The sequence below is a fragment of the Rhinopithecus bieti genome, unplaced genomic scaffold, assembly GCF_001698545.2.
Source record: "Rhinopithecus bieti isolate Rb0 unplaced genomic scaffold, ASM169854v2 scaffold_34281, whole genome shotgun sequence".
Taxonomy (NCBI): domain Eukaryota; kingdom Metazoa; phylum Chordata; class Mammalia; order Primates; family Cercopithecidae; genus Rhinopithecus; species Rhinopithecus bieti.
Genome location: NW_016814762.1, coordinates 1,564,541 through 1,584,951, shown reverse-complemented (window position 1 = coordinate 1,584,951; position 20,411 = coordinate 1,564,541). Strand labels below are relative to the sequence as shown.

Genomic DNA, 20,411 nt, shown 5'->3' with positions numbered 1-20,411 from the left:
CCCCTCAGTTTTGGAGAAAAAGTGGGATGGGTGCCCCTCAGCTTGAATGAAAAGTGGAGACGGTCCTCCTCTGTTTGGGGCGAGATGAGCCGAATGCCTCTCAGATTTGGAAAAAGTTGGGTACATCCCGCCTAGTTTGAAGGGAATCAGGAGGCTGGGTTTTCCATAGGTTCCTGTCAGCTTCATGAAAGAGATGAGACAGTGCTCTGTAGTGTGCTGGAAAGGGAGGGCCAGGTGCCTCTTGGTTTGGGAGATGACGAACAGCCTCCCTCTTCGCCTGGAATGAGCTGGGCCAGTCTGGGCCTTGGGGTTTCTGGGACGTTGGGGGCAGCGTTGTCCATCACTGCTCTGGGGAGCGTCCAGTGCGCGTGCGCAGCTCAGGTCCGGGCAGGGGCCGGCAGGGGGTCCCCGGCTTGGGAGCGCGGCGCGGAGGACGGCCAAACACTGTCCCCTGCCGTTTGCACCAGGCCACGCCTGGGCCCCAGGGGGATGCTGCTCGCCGCCCAGCAGCGCTGGCCGAGGAGGAGCCGTGCCCCTCCCGTCCTGACCGCGCCCCCCGCAGACCCTCGCTCTTCCGGCTGCTGGCTGCCCCCGGGGGGCCGTGGCCGCGCACCGCTCTGGATCTGGTGGGGGCGGTTCTGGGGAGGTTTGGGGGCGCGAACTCGAAGGAGTAGGTTGTGGAACTTGGGGGAGAGCTGCATTGGGGAATTTCCGGAGCTGGGACTGATTTAGGGAGGAAAGAGGAGGGAGTCCCCGACTACGAGAGTCCGGGGCAGGGTCTCGGAGCCCGGACCTGGCTTGGGGGTATCGGAGCCGGGATTGGGGGGAGCGAGCCCCACGTGCCTGTGACGCGGGGGCGCCCGGTAGGTGGCGGCGGCGACGCGGGGCCGGCGGCCGTGCGGTGCCGGGAGGGCGGCTGGGCAGGCTGCAGGATGCTGCGCGCCGCCCTGTCCCTGCTCGCGCTGCCCCTGGCGGGGGCGGCCGAAGAGCCCACCCAGAAGCCAGAGTCCCCAGGCGAGCCTCCCCCAGGCTTGGAGCTCTTCCGCTGGCAGTGGCACGAGGTCGAGGCGCCCTACCTGGTGGCCCTGTGGATCCTGGTGGCCAGCCTGGCCAAAATTGGTGAGTGCGTGTGTGCGTGCGCCAGGTCGACGGTCAGCTGCGGACCCGCCCCCAACACCCCCACCTCCTCGGTCCTCAGATTGGGGCTGGCTTTTTGCACGGTGCTGGGACTTAGGTTTGGATTCCACAAATCCGAGCTCTCGCCCAGTTCCTGCGTCGCCTCCTGTGGGTCCCTGGTCCCTGTCTTCTCCCCTGGGAGCTCTGAGAATCTGCCTTTCTGAAGGGCTGTCCCTCGCTCTCCCCAACTCCATCTGTAGGCTCCTTTGCCCTCTCCGCTCCCCTCTTCCCCTTGCAGTAGGCCCTCTTCAGTCTGTCTCCCCACCAATCCCCAGCCTCTCAGAAACCTCTGTCACCGGTGAGGACATATGGGGACATTGAGGGGAGGGTGTTCTCCCACGAACACAGGCATCCTGGTTCTGAAAAAGCAGCCTCCCCTAGAGACCACGTCCGAGCGTCCATTCCCTTAGGAAACTACACTGCCACTTTTCCTCCAGCTCTGCCCTGCTGCCCACTTAAAGCTGCTGCCTTCTTGTGCCTGTGTGTGGGGACCCCCCAGCCCGGTTCAGGTCCACATTCTTTCCACTTCAGGGTATAAGAAACTTCCATGTATCGGGGCCTTTCTGTGTGCTGCCTACCCTAGATGCTTTCATACATCCGACCTCTTCAGTCCTGACAGCATTGAAGGCTGTGCTTCAGACTTCTTTTTCCCTGAATAGAGCTGCTTTTGCTTGCATCTGCTCCTTCCTCCTCCCTTCTGAGCAGCCAGTGGTCCCTCCTCCCACCAGAGACCCTCCTCCTTCTCTCTGTTGTGCAGGCTCTGCTGTGGGGGTGACTAATTATAGCTGAGCGTTGCTACTCTCTCCCCATGGATGCGGGCACAGCCTGTACTCCAGTCTCACCAATACAGCCTTCATGGAGGAATCACCCAGAGCCTAGAATTTGCCCCCTTCTCCACAGGGACACTGCTCGGGGGTAAGGGGGCTGGGCAGGAACAGAACTTTCCACTCTGCTGTGGCAGCCTAAGATTAATAATGGAAAGTGGAACTCAATATGCCTTCGGGGAGCATGGTTCTATGGGGCTTAGATCACAGGGCTGGGGTTAATGCATAAACAGATGAAGATGAAATGGGGTCCCTGAAGGAGAGAAGTGGAAGACCAAAGTAGTAACAAGGACAGAGAGATCTATGACCACATTTACCTTAGAGGCCCAGCAGCAATGACAGTAAGAGTGGAAGGAGCCTCAGATTTGGAGCCAGCAATTGGGTTTGCTGAGAAGTCTGTGAGTTGCAAAAGAGTTCCTGTCTTAGGGCTTATAGCAACAACTGTAGTTTTCCCCATAAATCATGGTTCTTTTTCTAGTTTGGATGACATCTCCTATGGAAGTGGGAGAAGAGAGCCTCCTTTTCACAAGCCAAAGAAAATCCTAGAATGAGAGAAAAGGCAGAACATTCAGGAACACCTTCCCCCAGCTTCATTGCTAGACTTTTTCCCTTTTATTAAACAAATATTTACATGTAACTCACTATGTGCCAGGCACTGTTCTAGGCCCTTTGGGTACAGCTTCCAAAGGGCACTGTCTTGGCATAGGGTCTCACACAGGCTAATTTAGAGGTCTACTTCCCCAACACCCCAGGATCATGTAGAGAGAGATGTGTTCACTTGTGGTCTGAGGACTTAAAGGAGAGCCAAAGAGTTTATTTTAGAGGACAAAAGTAGGAGTGGCAATAGTGTTAGAAACCCTTTTCTTCTCTCCTCCTACAGACAGAACTGTTCTATTTAATTAACATTTGGTGTGTGTCTAACATACTATGTGTCTGACATTATGCTAGGCACATTTGCATACTTTATATCATTTTATCCTCACCCTTGATGCTGGGTATTTTTCCTATGTTACAAAAGAAGAAAATGAAGTAAGTTAAATAATTTGCCTGAGATCACACAGAATGTGCTAAGGCTGGAAGAAGACCTGGAGATCTTCTGACTGCTAAAGCCAAAGTTTAAAAAACTACGCAGTCCTGAGTGAGCCCATATAATGGAAGGCACATTGGGCTAGGAAGTCTACATGGCTCCTAGGAGATATAATATACATTCTGGTCCAGTTAAGGAGTGAGGACATTATAACGGGTAACATTTATTGAGTGCTTACTGTAAAGTAGTGTGCTAAGTGCATTTGAGTAGATTTTTTTTTTTTTTTTTTTTTTTGTGACAGAGTCTCACTCTGTCACCCAGGCTGGAGTGCAGTGGCATGATCTCAGCTCATGGCAACCTCTGCCTCCCAGGTTCAAGTGATTCTCCTGCCTCAGCCTCCCAAGTAGCTGGGACTACAGGCACCCGCCATCACGCCCCGCTAATTTTTGTATTTTTAGTAGAGACAGGGTTTAGCCATGCTGGCCAGGCTGATCCAGAACTCCTGACCTCAAGTGATCTGCCCACCTTGGCCTCCCAAAGTGCTAGGATTACAGGTGTGAGCCACTGCGCCCCACCTGCAGACTGTCTTTTTTAATGGTCACAATAATCTCACGAGATCATTATTGTTTTTACTCCCATTTCGCTGATGAGAAAACTGAGTCAGAGACGTGAAGTTATTTGCCCTAAGATCACAGAACTAGGCTTTGAATCCAAGCAACTTGTCTCCAAAGGCCCTGATTTTTACAACTATCTTATATATAAAAAGATACCAGGTAGCATTTGCTGAGGTTCAAATAATGGCTATGGATAAGGGATGTCAGAGAAAGGTGAGGTCCCCTGAAGATGAAAGTATAAAGGAAGGGACATTTCTAGAAGGGGAAAAAGCAGTAAAGGCCTAGGTTACCTTAGTGTGACAGGAGCACTAAGAAACAGATGACTTTGACTGCAGAAGAGGGTTTGTAGCCCTGGAAATTGGAAATTCTAGAAATCTTACATATTTCTCCTCCCTTGGTCCCAGTCTTAGAAGGTTGGCCAGGTGCAGTGGCTCACGCCTGTAATCCCAGCACTTTGGGAGGCCGAGGCGGGCAGATCATGAGGTCAGGAGTTCAAGACCAGCCTGGCCAACATAGTGAAACCCCGTCTCTATTAAGAATACAAGGCCGGGTGGCCGGGCGCGGTGGCTCAAGCCTGTAATCCCAGCACTTTGGGAGGCCAAGACAGGCGGATCACAAGGTCAGGAGATCGAGGACCATCCCTGCGAACACGAGAAACCCCCCGTCTCTACTAAAAATAACAAGAAGAATACTAGCCTGGGCGGAGGTGGCGGGCGCCGAGCGCGCGAGCTGCTGGGGAGGCTGAGGCGAGGGAGGAGAGCGGGGAGACCCGGAGGCGGAGCTTGCAGTGAGCTGGAGATCCTGCCACTGCACTCCAGCCTGGTGACAGAGCGAGACTCCCGCCTGCAAAAAAAATAAAGAAAAAAAAAAAAAAAATACTAAGGCCGGGCGGTGGCTCAAGCCTGTAATCCCAGACTTTGGGAGGCCGAACGGGCAGATCATGAGGTCAGAGACGAGACCATCCTGGACTAACATGCGTGAAACCCCGTCTTACTAAAACAATACAAAAAAAAAAAAAACTAGCCGGCGAAGATGGCGGGCCTGTAGTCCCAGCTACTTGGGAGCTGAGTCAGGGAGAAGCTTAAAACCTGGGAGGCGGAGCTCTGCAGTGAGCTGAGATGCCGGCCACTGCACTCCAGCCTGGGTACAGAGCGAACGTCTCAAAAAAAAAAAAAAAAAAAAAAAACCACCCAATACAAAAAATTATCTGGCATGGTGGCGCTGCATGCCTGTAGTCCCAGCTACTTGGGAGGCTGAGGCAAGAGAATCATTTGAACCCAAGAGGTGAAGGTTGCAGTGAGCTGAGATCGCACTACTGCACTCCAGCTTGGGCAACACAGTGAGACTTCGTCTCAAAAAAAAAAAAACCAAATCTGGGAGGTCATAGGCCTGTTTGTGGGAGGATATTCCATAAACTGATCTATCCTGCACTCTTTTTGCATTGCAGTATTTCACCTGTCTCGGAAAGTAACATCTCTGGTCCCTGAGAGCTGCCTGCTGATTTTGCTGGGCCTGGTGCTAGGGGGCATTGTTTTGGCTGTGGCCAAGAAAGCTGAGTACCAGCTGGAGCCAGGCACCTTCTTCCTCTTCCTGCTGCCTCCTATTGTGTTGGACTCAGGCTATTTCATGCCTAGCAGACTGTTCTTTGACAACTTGGGTGCCATCCTCACCTATGCCGTGGTAGGCACACTCTGGAATGCCTTCACAACAGGCGCTGCCCTCTGGGGCTTGCAGCAGGCTGGACTTGTAGGTGAGTGACCCTGAGACCTGGGCTTTGCCAGACCCATCACCCCTCTCCCTTCTCCTCAAGCTCTGGAGGTCCATGCTGGTGTAAGCCATGCCCTGAAAGCTCCATCCTAGGTCCCTCCCTCTGGAGTGCAAGGCAGTGCTCCCAATGGGGTTCAGGCCTCATCTAGGTCTCTGCCAGTCTGGGCTTCTGCAGCATAACAGCTGAGCAGGAGCCTGGCTCCCAGCTGTGTGTGGGCTGCCAAGGCTGGGGAGCCTGCGTTACCACTCTGTTGCCTCCTGCCCTCTGTTACCACATTGCCACTTGCCAGCCCTGCTCCCCTGAGGCACAGCTGCACATCATTTCTGCAAGGGCCTTCTGTCCTGGCTCTCCCCAGGCCAGGTCAGGGGAGTTTTCTGTTTTTATTATTATTATTATTTTCTTAACTATATGTTGTCTATAAGAAATTCATTATTTTAAAACATTTATTTTTTAAATAAATGAATATAATAGGTATTTAAAAAATAAATAACTATTATAAATCCATCAAATGCTGGCACTATGCTGGGTTTTCTCTCCTTACTTATCCCACTGACTCTTCGTAGCAAGCCTTTTGTGTAGTTTGTCACATTTAGTGGATGAGGAAATAGAGCCCCTTACATTTGTTTGCTATCAGGTCCAAGGTTAGCAGAAGAGGTCCGTTTTTTTTGTTGTTGTTGTTGTTGCTTGTTTTTTTGAGATGGAGTCTCACTCTTGTCCAGGCTGGAGTGCAATGGCATGATCTTGGCTTACTGCAACCTCCACCTCCTGGGTTCAAGCAATTCTCCTGCCTTAGCCTCCTGAGTAGCTGGAATTACAAGCATGTGCCACCACGCCCAGCTAATTTTTGTATTTTTAGTAGAGATGGGGTTTCGCCATGTTGGCCAGGCTAGTCTTGAACTCGTGAGCTCAGGTGATCTGCCCGCCTCATCCTCTCAAAGTGCTAGGATTACAGGCGTGAGCCACCGCACCTGGCATCAGGTCTGTTTTACTGAGGCTCTTTGCCTTTAGGTTGCCCTCTCTTGCTACCTTCTTTATTTCCTAACCCAAGAAATTCATTCAACCCTCAAGGTTGATGATTCACACTTTTTCCAAGGTATTACAAGAAAACGTTTACCATTGCTACCTGGGACTCTAACCTGGTTTCCCTATTGAGGTAGTGAACTATTTGGGGCAGGAAGGGAAGAGGATATCAGATCATAATAACAGTAATAGATAATAATATCTTTTGAGTGCTTACTATATGTTAGGCATTGGCTAACTAAGGAAATTTTATTAGTCTCAATTTAGACATGGAGAAACTGGGGCTCATAGAAATTATATGACATATTCAAGTCCCATCTGTGGTGGTTTTCTTTTTTTTTTTTTTTTTGGAGACGGAGTCTTGCTCTGTCACCCAGGCTGGAGTACAGTGGCCGGATCTCAGCTCACTGCAAGCTCCGCCTCCCGGGTTTACGCCATTCTCCTGCCTCAGCCTCCTGAGTAGCTGGGACTACAGGCGCCCACCACCTCGCCCGGCTAGTTTTTTGTATTTTTTAGTAGAGACAGGGTTTCACCATGTTAGCCAGGATGGTCTCGATCTCCTGACCTCGTGACCCGCCCATCTTGGCCTCCCAAAGTGCTGGGATTACAGGGTTGAGCCACCGCGCCCGGCCTGTGGTGCTTTTCTTACTATATTCAGTCCTCCACCCCTGCTGAGAATTGTGTCACATCCCTTTGGCTGGGAACCACAGGTATGGGAAAAAGCACTCTTTTGTTATTCTCCCTAACAGAAATAGTTAGCAGCCAATTTCCATTTGCTGGTAGTTATTATTACTGTTGCTACAGTGTTTTTTCCCTATTTTATTATTTATTGTTTTTTTGAGACTGAGTCTCACTCTGTCACCTGGGCTGGAGTGCAGTGGCACAATCTCGGCTCACTGCAGCCTCCGCCTCCCTGGTCCAAGTGATTCTCCTGCCTCAGCCTACCAGGTATCTGGGATTACAGGCATGCACTACTGCACCCGGCTACGTTTTGTATTTTTAGTAGAGACAAGGTTTCACCATGTTGGCCAGGCTGGTCTTGAACTCCTGACCTCAGGTGATCCAGCCGGCCTCGGCCTCCCAAAATGCTGGGATTATAGGCGTGAGTCACTGTGCCTGGCCTTTTTCCCTATTCTAAATGGCTGGGTTGAGTTTTGAAACAATCTTATGAGGCAGGCAGATGAGGAGGCATGGCTAAGGTAAGCCATATGACGGTGACGGAACCAGCATCATACAGTTGGTAAGTGGCAAAGCCAGGCCTTAGGCATAGGTAGTCTCTTGATCTGCAGGCTGATGCTGTCTTTGCCAGCCCAAGTCCTCTTTGGGCTTCCTTGTTGTATCAGCAGGGGTGGAGCCTGGGCTTGTCTCAGGGCGTGCTGCAGGAGACTGGGTCGTCTTCAATGACTGGTCTGTACTACATGTGTCCCTTAATAGCCCCTAGGGTGCAGGCTGGCTTACTGGACTTTCTGCTGTTTGGGAGCCTCATCTCGGCGGTGGACCCTGTGGCCGTGCTAGCTGTCTTTGAGGAGGTGCACGTCAATGAGACTCTGTTTATCATCGTCTTTGGCGAGTCCCTGCTCAACGATGCAGTCACCGTGGTGAGCATGCTCAGCTAACTGCCATTCCCTGACCCCAGGCTGCATGCTGTGACCAGCTAGGGGTCTGTGCAGACTCAGACCCTTCCCGTGGGTCCCCTGGGGGGCAGAAATATGCTGTCTGCTTTTACTGTCTCCCAGCAGTCCCAGTTGCTGCCTTCCCGCCTCACTGCTGACTCTCCTCTTCTCGCTCAGGTGCTGTACAAGGTCTGCAACTCCTTTGTGGAGATGGGCTCTGCCAACGTGCAGGCCACTGACTATCTGAAGGGAGTCGGTCAGTATTTCCCTGCTCCCAGCTGGCATTGGAGGTCTGCCTCCCCTGGGTTGCTGAGGCCCTCCCACCCCACATCAGGACAGAGGAGGCTATTCGGGTTGCCTCATCTCCTCCACTCCTCTATAGATAAATGGGGTCTGGGAGGGGCTTGCCAGGGATCCTGGCTCTGGGTTTTGAGCCCCTGAAAGTGCGGTGGGCATCATCTCTCACTCCCTGCCAGGCAGCAGTCTTGTCAGCCCGGGTAGGGTCCAGGCCAGGGGTCATGCTGACAACCCACTCCTCCCCCAGCCTCCCTGTTTGTGGTCAGTCTGGGCGGGGCAGCCGTGGGCTTAGTCTTTGCCTTCCTCCTGGCCCTGACCACACGCTTCACCAAGCGGGTCCGCATCATCGAGCCGCTGCTGGTCTTCCTCCTCGCCTACGCAGCCTACCTCACTGCTGAAATGGCCTCGCTCTCCGCCATTCTTGCGTGAGTTCTGGGGGCCTTGCAGGCAGATAGCTGGGAGGGGGCACTGGAGATGGTTGCCCCTCATAGGGACACAGGCAGGAACTTCAGGAGTCCATAGGTTTCCCTGAGCCTTTGTGGTAGTGGGAGCCTCAAACTCTCCTGGGGAGTCAGTAAACCTCAGGCAATATTTCAGGAGCTGCCTCCAGAACTGTCCTCAGCACCCTCAAACTTTCTGGGTATAGGCTGGGCTGGAAATAGACTTCAAGGCCTAGGGCCGCCAGCTCTGGAGGCCACAGCACTTCAGAAGGTGCATCAGAGAGCCCGCTAGTCAGAGCACATTCCTCCCACCTTCCCTTCCAGGAGACACTGAGTGGGAAGCCTGGAGATCTGGACAATTAGCCCAGCACTACCACTCAGTCTTCAGGCCTCCCTGGGCTTCAGCTTTGAGAGTCTGACATCCCGTGATGGGCAATGCCCCCTTCTGCAGTATGCTCAAACCCCAGAGGCTGAGCACCCTGGAACCCTTCCCCACTTGCCATGTCTCTTCATCCTCTCCCAGGGTGACCATGTGTGGCCTGGGCTGTAAGAAGTACGTGGAGGCCAACATCTCCCATAAGTCACGCACAACTGTCAAATATACAATGAAGACTCTAGCCAGCTGTGCTGAGACCGTCATCTTCATGCTGCTTGGCATCTCAGCTGTGGACTCTTCTAAGTGGGCCTGGGATTCTGGGCTGGTGCTTGGAACCCTCATCTTCATCCTGTTCTTCCGAGCCCTCGGTATTGCTGGCACCCTCTGCTTTCCCACTCTCCTTCCTGTCCCGCCCCTCCCCACAGCTCATCTCCCCATCTGAGTCCACATCCTTGTCAATTCCTAAGCCTCCTCTTGTTGCTCACTTGTCCCAGTCCCTGTTAGACTTCAGCCCAGATACGTGGTGCCATCCACTCCTGCGTCCTCCACTCCCAACGCTTTGCTCCCACTGGCCTCCCTCCCGCTGTAGGCGTAGTCCTGCAGACCTGGGTGCTGAATCAGTTCCGGCTAGTCCCTCTGGACAAGATTGACCAAGTGGTGATGTCCTATGGGGGCCTGCGGGGGGCTGTGGCCTTTGCTCTCGTCATCCTACTGGATAGGACCAAGGTCCCTGCCAAGGACTACTTTGTAGCCACCACTATTGTAGTGGTCTTCTTCACAGTCATCGTGCAGGTGGGAGTGCCCACAAGGCTGGGTAGGGAGAGGGTCGGGCAGGCCCTGGGGGAGTCTTGAAGCCTATGGGACAGGGGCTCCTCTTCCCACTGGGAGATGGAGGGCCCTGACTTCCCAGACCTTGAGTGCAGTGGGGTGGGGGTACTGAAGCTGAAGCCTCATTATGGGGAGAGAAAGGCAGCAGGGAAATGAATAGGAATAGGGCAGGGCTCACCTCCTGCCTGTCCATAGGGCTTGACCATCAAGCCACTGGTCAAATGGCTGAAGGTGAAGAGGAGTGAGCATCACAAACCCACCCTGAACCAGGAGCTGCATGAGCACGTGGGTACCAGAACCCCAGCCCTCGCCTGTGCCTCTCGACCTTCTCCTATTTTGGGCAGAGTCCTGATCCAGTCCCCCTACCCACCCCCCTTCTAGACTTTTGACCACATTCTGGCTGCAGTGGAGGACGTTGTGGGGCACCATGGCTACCACTACTGGAGGGACAGGTGAGGGAGCTGCCCCGAGGCTCCTTCAGCAGCAGCAGCCCCACCAGCCAGGGAAGCATGGGGGATGTGCCACACTTCTGAGAAGGGACAGAGCCAGGTTCAGGCTGGGTGACCTCTGCCTGAAGCCCCTCAGTGGCATCCCAGTGCTCTCAGGTTAAGACAAGGCTCCCCAGCGTGGCCTGCTTGGCCCTGCATGGTTTGGCAACTGCCAGACTCCAGCCTCGTCGTGCTCTGCTCTGTCTTTGACTGTCTGCCTGCTAATTCCATGGACCCTGCCTTACAGCCTCAGGACCCACCATGCTCCCCCAGCCTGGCCACTGGGACCTTCTTTCTACTAGAACACTCCTTCACCTCCCTCTCACTTACTCAGCTTCAATTCATCCTTCACAACTCACCATAGGCTTCAATTGTTTGAGGCGGCCTTCCCTGGCCTCCCTGGCTAGGACATACCCATGTCATATTCTCTAATTATCCTTTGTAGTTCTTGTCATGGTTGCAATTTTACAGTGATTTATAATAATTTCAATTACTGTCAGGCTTTCCCATGACACTGTAAATTCCATGAGGGCAGGGACTAGCCTTGAGATTCTCTCTGGCTGAGGCCCATATCTAAAAAGCCAGGCCAGTGCTGACAGTATCCTTGCCCCGTCTGAGGAAGGGCCACCTGGCCAGGCCTTGGGAATGGGACTCAGGGCCGGGCCTGGCATCCTCTGTAGGTGGGAGCAGTTTGACAAGAAATACCTGAGTCAGCTACTGATGCGACGGTCAGCCTACCGCATCCGGGACCAGATCTGGGATGTGTACTACAGGCTCAACATCCGGGATGCCATCAGCTTTGTGGACCAGGTGGGCCAGCAGCTATCAGGTGGGCCAGTGGTGGGTAGGCAGATGGGCAGCAGAGCAGGACAGAAAGGGGTGGTAAGCAGGCTGGCCCTGAGCAGGGAGTTGGGAATTCCCAGCTGGCTCCATGGTCTGGTGAATTGGCAGCGGCAGGAAGCAGCTGGGTCTGGTGCTGACATTCAGAGTCTGGCAGACAGTCCAGAGAGGTGGGAAACAACTGGACTCTGGAGTCAGCAGATGTGGCTCAACCATTATCACTTCCAAGCTTGTGACCTTGTGTTAGTCACATTCTCTGAGCCTATTTCCTTAGCTGTAAGAAAGCAGGCATAAGAGGCTGGGCACAGTGGCTCATGCCTGTAATCCCAGCACTGTGGGAGCCTGAGGTGGGTAGATCACTTGAGGTCAGGAGTTTGAGACCAGCCTGGCCAACATTGTGAAATCCTGTCTCTACTAAAAATACAAAAACTAGCCAGGCGTGGTGTTGCATGCCTGTAATCCCAACTACTCGGGAGACTGAGGTAGGAGAATCGCTTAAATCTGGGAAGCGGGCTGGACGTGGTGGCTCACACCTGTAATCCCAGCACTTTGGGAGACCAAGGCGGGTGGATCATGAGGTCAGGAGTTCGAGACCAGCCTGGCCAACATAGTGAAACTCCGTCTCTACTAAAAATACAAAAACTAGCCAGGCATGGTGCTGGGCACCTGTAGACCTAGCTACTTGGGAGGCTGTGGCAGGAGAATCGCTTGAACCCTGGTGGAGTTTGCAGTGAGGTTGCAGTGAGCTGAGATTATACCACTACACTCTAGCCTATGTGACAGAGCGAGACTCTGTCTCAAAAAAAAAAAAAAAAAAAAAAAAAAAAAAAAATCCGGGAAGCAGAGGTTGCAATGAGCCGAGATTGTGCTACTGCACTCCAGCCTGGGTGACAGAGTGACTCTGTCTCAAATAAAAAATAATAATAGGCCGGGTGCGGTGGCTCACGCCTGTAATCCCAGCACTTTGGGAGGCCGAGGCGGGTGGATCACGAAGTCAGGAGATCGAGACCATCCTGGCTAACACAGTGAAACCCCGTCTCTACTAAAAATACAAAAAATTAGTCGGGCGTGGTGGCGGGCACCTGTAGTCCCAGCTACTTGGGCGGCTGAGGCAGGAGAATGGCATGAACCTGGGAGGCAGAGGTTGCAGTGAGCCGAGATTATACTACTACACTCCAGCCTGGGTGACAGAGCAAGTCTCAAAAAAATAATAATAATAATAATAATAAATAATAATAATAAAATAGAAACCAGGCCTAAGAGTACTTATGTTATAGATTTTGTGAATTCAATATGTAAAGTGCCTAGCACAGTACCTGGCATGTCAAAAGAGTAAACTAAGTGTTCATTATTATTATTTTCTTTATTACCCNGGTGGCGGGCACCTGTAGTCCCAGCTACTTGGGCGGCTGAGGCAGGAGAATGGCATGAACCTGGGAGGCAGAGGTTGCAGTGAGCCGAGATTATACTACTACACTCCAGCCTGGGTGACAGAGCAAGTCTCAAAAAAATAATAATAATAATAATAATAAATAATAATAATAAAATAGAAATCAGGCATAAGAGTACTTATGTTATAGATTTTGTGAATTCAATATGTAAAGTGCCTAGCACAGTACCTGGCATGTCAAAAGAGTAAACTAAGTGTTCATTATTATTATTTTCTTTATTACCCCTGATTCCTGGGCAACCCTCCATCTGATTGCCGGCTGAACTTGGTCTTGATTCCTGCAGGGAGGCCACGTCTTATCTTCCACAGGTCTCACTCTGCCTTCTATGCCCAGCCGCAATTCTGTGGCAGAGACTTCTGTTACCAACCTGCTGTGAGTCCTTGAGCCCCTTCCCCTTCCCCTTCCTCATATTCCTCTCCATTGTGCCCTCTCTGTGAATCCCTTCTGGGGGAGATTTGTCAGCATCTTTGCATCTGCCCTTCTCCTGGCCTGTGCCTCCTGCCCCCTCCCCAGCACATGTGTCCCCTGCTTCCAGCAGGAGGGAGAGTGGCAGTGGAGCATGTCTGGATCTGCAGGTGATTGACACGGTACGCAGCGGCCGGGATCGTGAGGATGCTGTGATGCATCATCTGCTCTGCGGAGGCCTCTACAAGCCGCGCCGTAGGGTGAGAGCAGGCAGCATCGGGATTTTGAGGGGGTGGAGGTGGTCTGAGGAGACCTTAAGAGGCAGTTGGTGCCAGCTTGCTGGAGAGCTGCAGATGCCCAGCTAAAGAGTGTGGGTTTCAGCCGGGTGCAATGGCTCACGCCTGTAATCTCAGCACTTTGGGAGGCCAAGGCAAGCGGATCACTTAAGGTCAGGAGTTCGAGACCAGCCTGGCCAACATGGTAAAAGTGAAACTCCATCTCTACTAAAAATACAAAAATTAGCTGGGTGCAGTGACACATGCCTGTCATCCCAGCTACTCGGGAGGCTGAAGCAGGAAAATCGCTTGAACCCGGGAGGCAGAAGTTGCAATGAGCTGAGGTCTCACCACTGCACTCCAGCCTGGGCGACAGAGCAAGATTCCATCTCAAAAAAAAAAAAAAGTGTGGGTTTTACCTCATCAGTAATAAGAAACCTCTGCTTTATTTTTATCTTTTGGAGAAAGGGTTGACGTAATACAAGCACTGTTTAAGGATACCTTCTCTGGTAGCAGAGTGCAGATCAAATTGAAGGGGGTGAGTTGAGAAGCTGGGAGAGCCAGTTGGGAAGCTGAAGTGAAATATTGTGGATTAGGGCTGGGCAGTGGGAAGGCAAAGGGGCACATAGGCCTAGGTGATTGGCTCTGATGGTGAGACGAGGAGGAGACAGAGTACTGGGGGCCTTGAGGGTCACTGGAGAATGATGGGGTCACAGACAGAAGCAACAGCACTGAGGAAGCCTCCTAGACCAGCTTAGCCTATGGAAAGTGGGCATCTGTTTTAAATAATGGAAGTTAGTCCAATGCAGATCATGAAGCTTTACAGCTGGAAAGGCCCAGCTCATCCAGGAGAGAATCTGTTGCAACCCCACAAGAGGGCAGCAAGCCATTACCTTGCACCTTTCTAAAATGGGAAGCCAGCTGTCACCAGTTCTGGCAGTTTCAACAATCAAAGCTCTTACTACTGTTGAAACAGAATTGGCCTCCTTTAACTTGCACCCACTGGTCCTGATTTGACTCTTTGCAGCTCTGCAGAATAAATCTTCTAACATTTCAAGACAGTTCCCTTTCACACAGGCTGTCTTGCCCTCAGGCCAGCATCTCTTACCTCCTGGTATGTCTTCTCTGGACTTAAAAAAACAAGACCCAGAATGGAAGTTGCTATTCTAGCTGTGGCTGGCCAGGGAAGGACCTAGAAGCTCTCTCACCATTCTAGTTCTAGAACTTGCTATTTCTCTTCCCACAGCCCAAGATCCCTCCAGCCTTGGCTCACCACTCTGGGGCCCCACATTGTCCTTAGAAGCTGCTAAACTCCCAGGTCTTCCTCTGTTAATGGCTGGCAGACCCCGTCTCACCTCAACCTATGGGGTTTTTAAAAAACCTTTCTTATTCAAAATTCCAATAGAGCGAATAAAATAACTCATATTGATCTATCAACCAGCTCTGAAAAATCAGTGCATGATTAATTCTATTACATTCTGTAGCCCTACCCCATCCTGCCCACACTTTATCTTAAAACAAACTCCAGACATCATATCACATCATCTCAGAATATTTCAGTGTGTCTCTCTAGGTGGCAAGAACTCTTACATCCAGTCAGTATTCAATAAGTATCTTTTTTCCAGCTGGATGTTCAAATCAGGGTCTAAATAAGTCCACACTTAGCATTTGGGAAATATGTCTCTTTGTTTTAAAAAATCTATAATAGTTCTTTTTCCCCTCTCTATCTCCCTTGCTATTTATTTATTGAAGAAGCTGGATACTTTGTCTTGGAGAATTGCACATTTTCTAGATTTTGCTGACTGTGTTCCAGTGGTGTTGTTTAACATGTTCCTCCGTTCCCTATATTTCCTGGTTGTTAAATCTAGAGGCCTGATCAGATTCAGGGACATTCAATAGGTATGCTATATATTTTCTGTGGTGTCACATCAGGAAATACATAATGATTTGGTGTGTGGGGTGTGTGTGTGTGTGTGTGTGTGTGGTGTTTATGTATAAGATTGGTCAGTGGGTTCAGTCCAATCAATTCATGTGTAGTCTGTTTTTCAAAAATCTGGAATAAGTTTGTGTGTATCCTGTTAAATGTCATCTTATTTGCTTTAGCCCATCATCCCATTGTTTGGTTCCTATGTCTGCCACCAAATGTCTCCTTCTTAGATTCATATCATCTGAAAATTTGTTAAGCCTGTTAACTTTGTATTCATCCAAATCCACATAAACATGTTGAACAGGATAGAGCTGAGGACAGAGCCCTGTGGCATGCTACTAAAGACTTTCCTCCAGACTGACATGGATCAAGCATTTTTGGGGTATGGTAACTCAACCAGTTCTGAATCCACTTAGTGTGATAACACAATCCACAATTTCTCATGTTCTTCATCAAAATATCATTAGAGAGAGACAGAGATATCTAGTATGCAGTTAGAAAGATTACAGTTTAATAGAGAGATAAGGGCTGGAGAGAGATTTGGAAGCTCCATATCAGGTTTTGTCACCTGGCTACCATAGAATCCCCTGGGGAACTTCCTGGCTTCACCTGGAGATTCTGATTTTGTAGTTTGGAGTGGGACTAAGAATTTGTGTTCTTACTAAGTTCCCCAGGTGATTCAAATGCAGCTGGTCTGATGACTGATGTTGGGGGACCACAGATCTGTATCACTGGGATAGCTGGGGCGGAGAGAATGGATAAGTTCTCTGGGGAGAGTGTTTCGTGGGGCGGGAGGAGGGCTAAGGGTAACACTGAGGAGTGCACATACGAGAAAAAGAAAGAGAGCCAAAGACAAGCAACTCTTGGAGAAGCAGTGGCAGGTGGTGCCTCAGGCCTGGGGCAGAAAGAGGGCTAGATGCTATGCAGAGGCCTGGCCAGCACCTAGGCAGAGCCCACAGCACTGGTGACCAGCGAGAAGGCAGCACTGTGGAGTTGTGGACCCTGGAGTTGCATTTCTGGTATTTAAGGAAGTAGTGGGTAGGAGAGAAAGTGTCAGAATCAAATTATAAAAATGTAGCAGCAAAATGGAGACAATGGTGTTCAGGGGAAGACTTTCTTTAAGGAGGCAAGGGCAGAAGCTTGAAAACAGAGGGGAGGGAGCCAAGTGGTGAGGGAAGGAGTGAAGATACAGGAGAGTGGATAAATAGGAGGCAGCAGGAACTGCTGGAGGCAGGAAGGAGGGAACTGAGCAATGTGGAGGCCGGGGCTGGGCAGCGATGAGCCTTGTGAAGGAGATGGACCCCTTCTCCCCAGGAGAGAGGGTACCTCCTGGTGCACAGTTAGAGGAGGAGGGCAAATGGGAGACTTGAAGGGGGCTCTTAGAACTGGTCCAGGGAAGCAGAAAATATGAGATAAAGGGACCAGACTTGGGATATGAGGCAAGATAAGATGATTTGGCAGGCTCTGGGCAGTATTTCAGGGGATTACCAGTAGATGATGAAAAGGTCCTAAGCAGGGAGGGTAGAGGCAGAGGCAGTCTAGATGAGTGTGTAGTGGACTTGGTGTTGGTAAGGGTTAAAAAGAGCATGGCCAGGCGCAATGGCTCATGCCTGTAATCCCAGGACTTTGGGAGGCCAAGGCAGGCGGATCACCTGAGGTCAGGAGTTTGAGACTAGCCTGGCAACATGGTGAAATCCTATCTCTACTAAAAATACAAAAATTAGCTGGGCGTGGTGGTGGGCACCTGTAATCCCAGCTACTCAGGAGGCTGAGGCAGGAGAATTGCTTGAACCCCAGAGGCGGAGGCTGCAGTGAGCAGAGATCGTGCCATTGCACTCCAGCCTGGGTGACAAGAGCAAAATTCTGTCTCAAAAAAAAAAAAAAAAAGAAAGATGATGGGGGTGATCCTGAATTATTGGGACTGAGAAGGTCCAGGGTGTCAGGGGAGATAGTTATGAAAGTTCAAAGTGCAGCCCAGGATATCATGGTGGTGGTTGTAGAAATGGCTAGATGGGAGATTCCAGCTGGAGAAAGGATCCTGCGGTGTAACTAGAAGGGGGCAGGTAGGCTGGATGTGTGAGCGAAGCTCAGATAAATGGAGGTACAAAGAAGAAAATGTCCCCTATGTTGTCACAGTAGCAGAACAAGACAGAGGGTCACCTTCAAACCAGAGAGAATTGGGAAAGGTTGGCAAGGGATGGGGAAGGCCAGGTTTGGGGTAATAAGTTCTGGGATAAAGGGAAGCTTTTCCCAGGGAACTGAGAACACAGTGTCTCTGGCTGGGTTCCTGTTGTATTTTTTGTTTTCTTTTTCAATCCATTGTTAATTCTGGAAAAGCTGGGCTGGCAGGGCCTGTGGTGAATATGTTGGGGTTGTGGCCTGGGGTTCCTGTGGGAGGCCAAGGCATCCATCCTCATAGCCAGGCGGGGCTGTCATTGCCAGTACAAAGCCAGCTGCAGTCGCCACTTCATCTCAGAGGATGCGCAGGAGCGGCAGGACAAGGAGGTCTTCCAGCAGAACATGAAGCGGCGGCTGGAGTCCTTTAAGTCCACCAAGCACAACATCTGCTTCACCAAGAGCAAGCCGCGACCCCGCAAGACTGGCCGCAGGAAGGCACGTCTTCCCTCAGGGACTCCTCTTCGGAGCTGGAGGCTGACAGCATGCGGATTTGAGCCCCCAAGTGTTAGGATCCAGCTTAGGGGGACCCCCAGTTGGACAGTCCTCAGGGACTTGGTGACCACAGAAGTTTGAGTTCCCTTTTAGATGTTCCTGGAGCCCCAGAAGTAAGGTGAGACCTTCAGAGGGAGAGCAGCCTCTTGGCCATATGGTCACCTGCTGGGAGGCAGCAGGGCCTCCTACCAAAGATGAAAAAGGCAGGAGAAAAGGAGATTCCTTTGAGGGCTAGCTCCATGAGCTCCTAAGTCAGCCCAGGCTGATGCATCCAGATTTCTTGCTGGGGCATGGGTCACTCTTGCCTGGTTGGCCAAGGGATGGTAGAACCACTGGGACTGACACAAATTCCCTCCCCTGCTGGGTTAGGAAAACTTGTCCTGTTGACCCCACCAGATGACAGGGTTGGGGTGGGAAGTCGGGGCCGAGGCTCAAGTTTTCTTTCTTGGTCCTCAGAAGGATGGAGTGGCGAATGCTGAGGCTACAAATGGGAAACCTGGAGACCTGGGCTTTCAGGACACAGGCAAGCAGGGAGCAGTGTGGGATTGAAGATGGGAGGGAGGAGGGAAAGGGCTGGGGCTCGCCAGCCAGAATCCTGGAGGACCAGCTGTAGCGTGCGTTAAGCACCATGAACTGGGGCTCTTCCTCCAGGGACTTGATTTCCAAGTTGGAAATGTTCAAAGCAGTAATTAGACAATGTGTGACAGGAGGCATCTGATTGCTAACTATGGGTTACCGGCCCTGAGGACTTGGAAAAAGTGCCATGGAGAAGGGGGAGCTTGGTCTGGGCCTTGGAGGATGGGTGGACCCTGGGGCCCAGGGTCCTATCTGCAAAGCCAATTTTGTTTTGTTTTTTGAGATAGAGTCTCACTCTGATGCCCAGGCTGGAGTGCAGTGGTGCCATCTTGGCTCACTGCAACCTCTGCCTCCCAGGTTCAAGTGATTCTCTTGCCTCAGCCTCCCAAGTAGCTGGGATTACATGTGCACGCCACCATACCTGGCTAATTTTTTTTTGTATTTTTGGTAGAGACAGGGTTTCACGTTGCTGGTCTGACTGGTCTTGAACGCCTGACCTCAGGTGATCTGCCCGCCTCAGCCTCCCAAAGTGTTGGGATTACAGGCGTGAGCCACCGCGCCTGGCTGCAAAGCCAGTTTTGTATGAGCTGAATGTTGATGGGCCTTCCAGCAATCCAAGTGCTCATGTTTCCAGTGGATCGTGGGATTTGGGGCTGAAAGAAGAGGATGGGGGAGCTGGAAAGTGTAGTCCTCATGGCTTCCTCTGAGGACTTAGCTTCCTCTGGTCGCCTCCTTGGGCTCTGCAATGTCAACTTCTCTCCCTCCCAAGTCCCCACCTCTTAGGCCAGTGCTTGAAACATCCAGAGAAGAAAGCAGGTGTCTCTGCCAACGTGTGTTCTGCCTAAGGAGACAGCGAGCTGGTTTGGGACTGTGCAGTCCCAACAGGCAGCTGCCAACCCAGGCCACCTGACTCTGCTCTTGTCTCTGTCCAGCTGCTGTGATATTAACCGTGGAGTCTGAGGAGGAGGAGGAGGAAAGCGACAGTTCAGAGACAGAGAAGGAGGACGATGAGGGGATCATCTTTGTGGCTCGGGCCACCAGTGAGGTTCTCCAAGAGGGCAAGGTCTCAGGTAATGGCTTCCTCCCTGCCCAACTCCCTTCTGGAACAAGCTGGTTTCCTTTCTCCTCACTCGTGGCCTCTACTGCAGACAACTCCCTTTTCCTATTCACTAGTTAATTCCTATTCACTAGTTTTCCTGTTTCCTAGAATAGTTTTCCTATTCACTAGTTTATTCATGCCAGCATTTGCAGAGCATCTTCTTCATACCAGAAGCCCAACATAGGTGATATTCAACTCTCACAACAACCAAGATGGGGAAACTGAGCTCAGAGAGATTAAGAGACTCGTGACTTGTCCAACATCACACAGTAGAACCAGAATTTGAAGCTGACTCATCTGACTCCCAAGCCCATGGCCTTTCTTTTGTAAATTTATTTATTTATTTTATTTTATTTGAGACAGAGTTTTGCTCTTGTCATCCAGGCTGGAGTGCAGTGGTGCAATCTCCGCTCACTGCAACCTCCAGCTCCCAGGTTCAAGCAATTATCCTGCCTCAGCCTCCCGAGTAGCTGGGATTACAGACATGCATCCCCAAGCCTGGCTAATTTTCATATTTTTAGTGGAGATGCGATTTCACCATATTGGCCAGGCTGGTCTTGAACTCCTGACCTCAGGTGATCCACCTGCCTTGGCCTCCCAAAGTTCTGGGATTACAGGTCAGGTGTCAGCCACCATGCCCGGCCTTTTCTTTTCCTTTTTTTTTTTTTGTTTTAAATGCCATTTTGCATTGCTATAA

General features: G+C 51.3%; 1 protein-coding gene and 1 long non-coding RNA gene across 12 annotated transcripts in view; one reads left to right on the top strand and one right to left on the bottom strand.

Moving 5' to 3' along the window:
- The first annotated feature begins 282 nt into the window (after nucleotides 1-282).
- Nucleotides 283-20,411, top strand: part of SLC9A5 (solute carrier family 9 member A5) — a 28,518-nt gene continuing 8,389 nt past the window's right edge. The window contains exons 1-15 of one of the 8 annotated variants that reach the window (XM_017852293.1): nucleotides 304-1,119; nucleotides 5,089-5,391; nucleotides 7,864-8,027; nucleotides 8,220-8,298; nucleotides 8,587-8,764; nucleotides 9,303-9,523; nucleotides 9,745-9,947; nucleotides 10,179-10,268; nucleotides 10,365-10,435; nucleotides 11,152-11,281; nucleotides 13,046-13,134; nucleotides 13,298-13,427; nucleotides 17,812-17,982; nucleotides 18,499-18,562; nucleotides 19,548-19,685. In XM_017852293.1, the coding sequence (XP_017707782.1) occupies nucleotides 933-1,119; nucleotides 5,089-5,391; nucleotides 7,864-8,027; nucleotides 8,220-8,298; nucleotides 8,587-8,764; nucleotides 9,303-9,523; nucleotides 9,745-9,947; nucleotides 10,179-10,268; nucleotides 10,365-10,435; nucleotides 11,152-11,281; nucleotides 13,046-13,134; nucleotides 13,298-13,427; nucleotides 17,812-17,982; nucleotides 18,499-18,562; nucleotides 19,548-19,685 (2,218 nt within the window). In that variant the 5' untranslated portion in view covers nucleotides 304-932. Of the gene's footprint in view, nucleotides 1,120-5,088; nucleotides 5,392-7,863; nucleotides 8,028-8,219; nucleotides 8,299-8,586; nucleotides 8,765-9,302; nucleotides 9,524-9,744; nucleotides 9,948-10,178; nucleotides 10,269-10,364; nucleotides 10,436-11,151; nucleotides 11,282-13,045; nucleotides 13,135-13,297; nucleotides 13,428-17,811; nucleotides 18,158-18,495; nucleotides 18,563-19,547; nucleotides 19,686-20,411 lie in introns of those variants that run through there. The other 7 variants (XM_017852298.1, XM_017852297.1, XM_017852294.1 and 4 more) reach the window with 7 other exon arrangements.
- The window catches only part of LOC108515401 (uncharacterized), a 32,616-nt gene continuing 14,518 nt past the window's right edge, over nucleotides 2,314-20,411 (bottom strand). Inside the window, exons 4-6 of one of the 4 annotated variants that reach the window (XR_001881515.1) lie at nucleotides 14,716-14,803; nucleotides 12,985-13,103; nucleotides 2,314-2,542 (exon numbers count right to left, since the gene is read on the bottom strand). This is a non-coding gene — a long non-coding RNA (uncharacterized LOC108515401). Of the gene's footprint in view, nucleotides 2,543-12,984; nucleotides 13,104-14,715; nucleotides 14,804-19,114; nucleotides 19,572-20,411 lie in introns of those variants that run through there. The other 3 variants (XR_001881516.1, XR_001881517.1, XR_001881518.1) reach the window with 3 other exon arrangements.